The sequence below is a fragment of the Bidens hawaiensis genome, unplaced genomic scaffold (genome assembly GCF_021521415.1).
Source record: "Bidens hawaiensis isolate Kalapana, Puna unplaced genomic scaffold, B.hawaiensis_p1.1 tig00056093_1, whole genome shotgun sequence".
NCBI lineage: Eukaryota > Viridiplantae > Streptophyta > Magnoliopsida > Asterales > Asteraceae > Bidens > Bidens hawaiensis.
In genome coordinates, this window is record NW_027500119.1 from 48,797 (window position 1) to 57,876 (window position 9,080).

Consider the following 9,080-nt stretch of genomic DNA (forward strand, 5'->3'; position numbering starts at 1 on the left):
AATGGCCATAGATCCTACCCGTCACGTACTGCAACCTAAGAAAACCTCATATCTGGATTCCTCTCGTCGAGAAACCCAAAATTCTTATATTATGGCTCCCGTAACTCATTTTCTAGCTCAGGATATGCTCGTTTTACTTAAAGGTCGCATTTTGTCAACCCATCTTGTTCAGTTTTAGCATTGGCTTATGATTTCTCATCCATACTCTTCCCGAATCCTTGTAACACTTCCCAAGACATCAAATCATGCTTCGGTCTTCCCGAGATATCATTCCATGCTCGTACAGGTCTCGCATTTAGCATCTTTAACGATCAATTACCTGAAATACAAAAGCACGTATGAAGTACCAAAGTTCTAACAATATACTTAATAAACTACATAATTAATACACTAATATATATACAAAATACCCGACCATCAGTGGGCGGTGGTGGTGGATGGTGGTGGTAGTGGACGGTAGTTGTGGCCGACGGGGGTGGTGGTGGTGATGGGTGGTTAACGGTGGTAAGTGGTTGAAGGTGGTGGTGGCGGACGGTGGTGGTGGGTGGTGGCGGCGGCAGACGGTGGTGGTGGGTGGTGGCGGCGGCAGACGGTGGGTGGTGGTGGTGGTGGTGGACGGTGGTGGTGGCGGCGGAAGGTGGTGGTGGGTGGTGGTGGTGTCGGACGGTGAGTGGTGGTGGTGTTGGACATTTGGTGTTGGTACTTGGTTGATGTTAAGAAGTGTGAAGATGTGTGAAGATGATGAAAAAAACTTATTTTTTAAGACAATAAAAGCAGTTTTCAGATCTTTTAAAAAAAAAAAAACAAACAGTCTTCAAGAGCTTATGTCTGCGCGCCCGCAGACATAGGCTCCTTGCAGACCTTATAAACAAAAACAAACACAACCTAAGTCGGGGTGTGACAACTATACTACCCTAAATTCCATCAATCTTGCATTGTCATTTCATATATATCATCAACTACCTAAAAACGTTTAGTCACTATCTGCACTGCTCTTAAGTACCACAAAAGCATTTTTCTTTCTTTCTTTTCTAAAAGTAATTATAAAGATGTTGGATGATTGAGTACGTAAAAAAATAGGCTCCACTTGCAAATCCTCTCTCCTCTTCATTAATCGGTGACTACAACCCTCATCCCACTACCCTAGCTATCCGTTATGGTTTAATTAGAAATAGTTAGTTAAAGCGCCACGTCACTGTCACGTAGACAATGTAACTTTTATTAACCCGCTCTTTAACTAGCGTGTTATGGGTTAACTAAATTTAACTAGATATAAAAAAATGCCAAAAAGATGTGATAAGTTGTTAGTGGGGTGGACCCATTTTTTATGTGTGTTTCACGCCATTAAGGGGAAGGCGCTTTCCATCTTTGGCACCACTGTTAACTAGCACGGTGAGATGTGCTAGTGTGTTAAAGACTGAGCTAGGCACCTATAATGCCCTTTGCGTGAGACCATAACAAATATAACAAATGGTTTAACAACCTTGGCTGATTGTGGTACCTGCATGATGCACCTGCATGATGTCTCTCTTACCCTTAAAACGTACTCCGTATTATATTTAGACAGTGGTCTTAAGAAAATAATCAGAATTACATGAAAAAGGGAAAAAAAAAACATTCATCTTTTGTTACCATCTACTCACAAAATAATATTACACACTTTGATCATATTTTTATAACATCGTATCTGTAGAAAATACCTTTGGATTTTAATATGATCGACGCTTATTTCATTTAAGATTTCGAGGCGTTATTCGTGTACCTAGTGTGCGTTAAACGATTATTGTACGCTAACTTACCCCTACTTATAATATATACCAAATGTTTGTTATTATATTTATCACATATTTAATTATAAGAAGACTAGATTTTAATGATGGCGGCGAAATGGAATGCTTGCAAGAACCGTCTATGATTTATAAAAGGAAATCCAAGGAAGAGATTGAAAGGGAGGTCTTGAAAACGATTGAAGTCGGGGAAATTTTAGGTTGTCGGGTTATAGGGAAAGAAGATAGAATCCGCGCGATGATTATTGAGGAACACAAGTATACATGTAAAGAGGGTGTGTGATGTGAAGGCCTACTCATTTATATGACTGAAAAATAGTAGCACGAGGACAAGCGTTATTTGGAAATCGTGATGCAGATTTAATTTCAAACATTTTCCTTTATAAATGTAGGTTTGTTGTTAGTACTTTTCTTGGTTCGTTCGGTGTACTTTAGGCTTTTTGCTACTTGCATGAGGTCCTATATGTTTTTTTTTTTTTTGTAATATTTGGCCTTTCAGGAAAAAATATTGGGCACCGAAGCCTAATTACGCACAACTAGATAGTCCAACATGAAACTAAAAAAACTTCTTGATTCGAAAATAGGACACAATCAATTTAATAGATACTTAACACCAAATGTACTTTGATCTACACCGTTAATTTACAGATATATACGTTATATTTCAAAACATATATAAAAGTTAAAAATGCCAAAAGAATTGTTTTTTCCCTTTAATTAGGAAAGTACAATCAATAAACCATCCCTCGCATTCTTTTGATGTCACTCTATTAAAGCTTCAACACTCGCATTCTTGATCTCCCTATTCTTTCGCCAAAAGCCATTCAAACAACAAAGGCAACTCTTGTTTCCTCTTTTCTTTTTCTTTTCTCTCTCACAACAAATCCAACTTTCTTCTTGTTTTTTTCCCACCTCTTGTTTCTTTCTTTAACTTCACCTTCAAATTTTTAATCAAGAACCTTAAACATGATCCAAGAGCTTTTTGGTGGAGGTGCTGCTGGACTTCTTAATCGTGACCAAAATCCTCCCATTCCAGGATCACCCTCTTCTTCCACCACAGCCGCCACGGACTCCGCTACCGTCCCCAACCCGACCGCACCCGACATCCAGAAATTAAGATGTCCGCGGTGTGATTCCTCCAACACAAAGTTTTGCTACTACAACAACTACAACCTCACTCAGCCGCGCCATTTTTGCAAGACTTGTAGACGTTACTGGACCAAAGGTGGAGCTCTACGTAACGTCCCGATCGGAGGCGGATGCCGAAAGAACAAAGGAACCACCATTGCGGCCGTGGTAGGAAAACCGATCTCCGCCGCGGGTAAACTGAAAGCAGTGGTGTCATCTGAGCTTGGAAAGGCTGGTTTCATTAATGGTTTTGAACATGAGTTCAGTCCCAACCCAATATTATGGTCTGGTCCACCACAAACATCTCATCTTCTTTCATTACTCAGAGCCACCCAAAACCCTAACCCTAATTTCACATCAAATCCAGTAACCCATGTGAAAGATCAAGGCTTTATTAATGCTGGATCAAACATGGGGAGCCTAGGGTTTGAACCAATAGGTCAAGCTCAAACATCATCATTAGGACTATGCACTTCTTTGTGGAGAAACAATCAAAATGATCAGCAAGGGATGATCATGACCACTGGTCATGAAGTTCAAAACACTCAAAGGCTGAGATCATCATATCCGGCAAACTACTACCACCATGATCAAACTACACCGTTGATCTTGGGCGGCAATGTGGCCAACACTTCGTCTTCGACGTCGAATTCAACCATCTTGGATTCTGCTCCAGTTCTTGCAGGTGGTGAGATAGGGTTCTGGAACCAAACCATTCCGTGGTCGGATCTAGCTGCGGCAAATGGTGCATACCCTTAAGAATGTTTCATATATTTTTGTTTCGGTTATTCATAGTTAAGGGGTTAATTAATTAGCTAGGGTTTGTGGTAAACTTCAATTTGTGGTGATTTGGGGTGTGGTATATGAATATGGTTTGTTAATTGTTATTTAATATCATGTATGTGCGCTAAATTAAGGAGTGTTTTGAGTTACACGCACACTTATGGGCTCACTTTGTACTCTTAACTCCATCTGTGCATCAATGTTTTTTGGCTCTTCATGGTTAGCAACATTATAACACTCTTCAAGTAATCTTGTTATAACAAGAAAAATTGCTTCGCAGACTGACTATAATTCCTAAGTATAACCTCGGAAGTTTTTTTCAAGATTAGAGGTAGGGGCCTGTATGGATTGATTTATGGTTCATAGCTATTTAGTATTTACAACCGAAATTTCGGTTTTGAACAACCCATTGGTTTTGGTTTGGTTAACGGCCAGTTCGGAGCGAGGCATAAGTGAAATCAAACAGTTGTTTTAAGTTTAAAGTACCATTACTTAAAATTTGTTTTTGGTATTTTGGTTCTAATAAAGGGTGATGTAATTCCAAAATAAGTTTTACATAATATTAATATAATATTAAGAATGAGTTTTAGCTAAACCGATATTGAAGGGAAAGTGGATATTTGGGTTGAAGGTCATAAAGTCATCTGATCAAGTTCGAATCTCATCTCAACCTAGTTTTACCAATGTGACCTTCGAGCGATGGGCTTTCCACGAAACATGAGATGATGTGCTTGGACTATATATCAGCGCTATCTGTGATTGCGGACGAATAACGTTGTCTTGTCATTGGGTTACCCAAAGAATTGGTCAAAAGTATGTAGATCGGACATTTATTGAGAAAAACAAAATCTTGCATTGAAGAATATACATGATCGACCTGGTTTCTTCATGCATTTAACAAAAATTAAATATATTATGCTTTGGTGAGGAAATTATAATAAAATAGTTACAGGAATCAAAGGAGTGGGCAAAACACATAGATAAGAGAGCATATCTTCTTGGTTAACTCAAACATATTTAGAGTAGATTTGCCTTTTCTGCTTAGTGGATGGATGATGGGCGAAAAGAGAAGATTCTTGTATTCACTATTGTTAGTATGATTTGCATGATATAATATTAGTATATTACTTTAATCCACAAATATCTCTATAATGAAAGTTTGTTAATGATCGATGATAATTTATCTAATTAAATAAAATATTTAGTTAGATGCAGAAAATTTGACCCTACTCAATTCTTTTGCGAGTACGTACTTTTGACGATGTAGTTTTGCTATTTCAGGTGCAATAAGCTATATGTTAAAACATCGGATTTTAATTGTTGAGTCTTATCATCGTTTGATGGTACTAGTGCATGCCCTTGTCTCCACAAAAAATAGACGAACATTTAGTCGTCGTATATAATAAGAATATTATCAAATTCTGTTTTACTTTCCATAAAAGCTACTTATTAAAAATATTCCTCGTACATTACTGTTACGTATATTTAACGTTAGTTTGTTTTATTTTATTCTTGATAGGGATGAACATTTGGCATCGAGTACCAGTATCTGTATTCATACTGTACCGGTAGTCGGTACCACACTAAAATAGTATCTTACTGATAAATTCGGTATCGACATCATTTATACACTTTTGATGTGAATTAATGAGAACTAGCACAAAAGTACCCACACAACTAGTTTGATTTACCTTAAACATGTCGATGGATATTATTGATAGCTAGTACTATTCATCTGGCCTGACTAGCCCAATTGATGTGGTAGCACCACAAAGCATGCAATTGCATATATCCTATCAAACCCAAACCATGAATGTATGTTGTTTTAGGCATATATAGTACGTTACGAGGCATCTAGTGATAACAAATGTAGTCAAGGTTTTGTTCGGACCTCATATTAGTTACATCACATGTGCTTAAACTAAATGTTGTGCATATCACATATCTAACCTATAAAACTCACTAACTTTACGTCTTTACTTGACCATTTTCTAAAACTGTTTTTCAATTATTATTTGATAGTGGCGTGGTTTGAATAAGTCGAGTATTGATTAATAGCTGAAGCCAAAAACCTTGTTTTGATCAAGATTGGCATTTAGATCGAGCATTACCTTGAAGACCCTTAGTCGTCTAACCTCAAGTTTACTTTGACATACATATACTTTACATCAATGTACCATTAATTGGTAAAGCGATTGTAAAGGTGTACGTTCAATACTTCGTAACTCTTAGGTTGTGTTTGTTTTTGATTAAAACATCTGCAGGAGGGGTGATGTCTGCAGGCGCGCAGACATCACCCATGAAGACTGTTTGTTTTTTTTTTAAGATAAGATCTGAAATCAGCTTCTTTTATCTTAAAAAAGAAGCTAAAAATTATTGCTTCACACATCTTCACCCTACCTGCTCTCCTGCTGCCTCCTCTCCAACCATCCAAAAACAACAATAAGCATCCCATAAACTCCGGCCAGATATGATTCACCTCCGTCATCGCCTCCGGCAACTTCATCGTCGCAAAAATCCTCATCACCCCACCGGAAAAACAAACAGTCTTATTTTTTCAGCTTACAGAGCTTCAGACCACATCTTCAGCTGCAGACATAAAAACAGATGAAATCAGCTTACAGACAGTTTATGTCTGCAAAAACAAACAGAACCTTAATTAACTTTTTGCTTCTTATTTTTATATCAATAATTAGAATTACGCCCACCCCTTTGTGTGGGTGTGGTAGTTACACAAACTCAAATTAGGTTATAAGAAATCATTTTGGTTTGTTAATGCATGTATATGTTTACTTGGACACTTCAAGGCCTTAATAGGCCTTGTTAGGTCTTAGCAGGGCCGGCCCATTATTATAACAAACCAAAGCTAAGGCTTTGTTTTTTCAAAAATTTTGGGCCTCAATTTCTTAGGCTATGTGTAGTTCGTCATTTGACGCTCAGTCAGCAAATGATAGATTTTTGTTTTCAGAGTGTAATGGTGTTATAGCCCAATATATATATATATATATATATATATATATATATATATATATATATATATATATGACACTAACAATTATAATATAATAAAACCAAAGTGAAGCAAGACAATAAGCAGTCCTCCCCCCCCCCCCACCCCCCACCCCCACAAATCGCCTGGGGGGCGGTGTTCCACAAAGTTGTCGCCCCATATCGCCCTTCAAATTCGCCCGGTACATACACCCTTATAAACGTTACATACACCCTTTCAATCACTCCTGGTCTACCGTAGTGTTAAGATGTATTGTTTGTTTCGTGGACAGCCAATGATCGAATCTCGGTTCCAGTTAACAATTCTAGATTTTTGAATCCTAATATATAGGGAAGGAACAAGCATTATTTCAGTGGTTATTTTTATAAGTTTAGAATATTGAAATTCAATATTATATTCTTCAAAGTTAGGATGATATATGAAAAATATATTTGTGAATTAAATGCTCATGTTTAAATTGTCCATGTGTTGTCTGCTAGATTTACTTTTAGGTTGCATTTTTAAGAAAAAAAAATTAAATATGTTCAATTGTTTTATATATAACTAGTAGGGTGACCCGCCGCGATGCGGCGGGGTTTAGATGACGATCAATAAGTGGGGAGCTTTGACGTTGGCTTCTAGGCCTAACCGATGAATACGGTTTTTTTAAAAAACAAACTGAAGGCATTTCATGTTTAGAATTTGGAAAACTGGTCAGGATTTAAGACAAAGTAAACACTTTGTTCGGTTCACACAACTAACTATATGTATGCAAAGGGAAAAAACATACAACTTTAAAATTATAACTATAAAGTCTAAAGACCAAACACCACCATAGGTTCTTTCCATATCTCTAATTTGGTCCATACGCCTGTCTGCAAAGCAAAAGCCAATTATGATCAAAAGTCAACATTGCCAAAAATGAAGTCAAATTCATGTAAAAAAGCAAAGTTAGTTTCGCGATTTACCATAAATATGTATGTGAAAGAACGCACCTTAAACTTTTTAGTGTCAACCCAGGCTACAACATATGCAAAGAAATTGTGAAGATTTGTCGCCGCTTTGGCTTTTGGTGATGCTTCTACAAATTCTATCAATCAAGACCGAAAACAATCCCAATTTCAGTCTATATAGGTAACATACTTAATTTGCTACCTGAATAAAGGAAAGAGAAATCCTTATATTGCTAACCTCATATCTTGTACTGGAGCTTGACATCCAATTCTTATACCATAGATCATTTGCAAGACCAAACCTTTAAGATTGACCAAAATCAGTTCCTGCAAGCTATAAAAGACATTTCTAAGATGTTACCAAAAAGATCAAACATGAAGAGCACGTAAATTTTTGAATATTAAGGGTTTGCTGCAAATAATACAACAACATCTATTTGTATATCAAAGCCCTTTTGAGCACCGCATTACAATAGCCTTTCAAGTTAGTAGTTTGTGATTTCCAGAAAGTAACACAAATTCATCTCAAACAGAAGCAAATGATACAAAAACGTACCTAAATCAATAATACATTTCAAAAATTGGTGTGGACAAAGCCAGCTACAGGAAATCGCAAATGATTTGAGAATTGGATGCTTCCAACAGTGTATAACACTGGTTGTTGCACTAACACCAGCTTCACCAAAATCTGTTGTGTCTACCTCTTTGAAAAGTGCAGTAGCTCAAATGTTGGCCAAACTGCACAAATTATTATTATCATTGTTTTGTTTATCTGTTATTTGTTATTAGGTATTAGTTATTGTGTTATTGTTATTGTCAATAAAAATAATGATAATCAGTTAATTTCTTTAAAGATGAGACATTTACATTGTTCCAATGAGGATGGCGAATTGAGTAATGTCGGTTCGAAGCAACTTGATAACACCATTTACTCTGTTTTCTGCTAGTTCTCTCACATGTAATAAATATCAATGTTCAACAAACCATCAGGCAAGGTGGCAGCCATGGAAGAGATCAAACACGGAAATGCCAAGTAATTCCATTACTTTTTTTATCGTTCTTATAGGGTCATTGTTCATCTATTTTAAAAAAGAATTAAATGTGACCCAAAAAATAAGTTCATATGTTCATGTAACTAATGCAACGTGCATACTCAATAAGCGTTGACAAATAGAGTACAATTTCATCTTAGGGGCCACAATTCTAACTACTCGAAACAAAAATAGCACAATTAAACATATATCAAACAAATATACGTACCATTAATGATGAAAGAGTAGTAACTGAAGTTTTAGCCAAAATATTCATCCTGCAAGTTTAAAAGTCAAGCATTTGACATATATTAGCTCTCAAAAATGAATACATAGTTCAAACTTCAATTAAGGATACTTGGATAGTTAATTGAAATACATATTTTAAGATGTTGTAGTGACAATACCT

At 36.6% G+C, this 9,080-nt stretch overlaps 1 protein-coding gene across 1 annotated transcript; it reads left to right on the forward strand.

Annotated features, from left to right (window-relative positions):
• The first annotated feature begins 2,700 nt into the window (after nt 1-2,700).
• Nucleotides 2,701-3,908, forward strand: LOC143601339 (uncharacterized). The gene has a single exon (XM_077078777.1). The coding sequence runs from the start codon at nt 2,754-2,756 to the stop codon at nt 3,672-3,674; it is 921 nt and encodes a 306-aa protein (XP_076934892.1). The 5' UTR covers nt 2,701-2,753; the 3' UTR covers nt 3,675-3,908.
• The last annotated feature ends 5,172 nt before the right edge of the window (nt 3,909-9,080 follow it).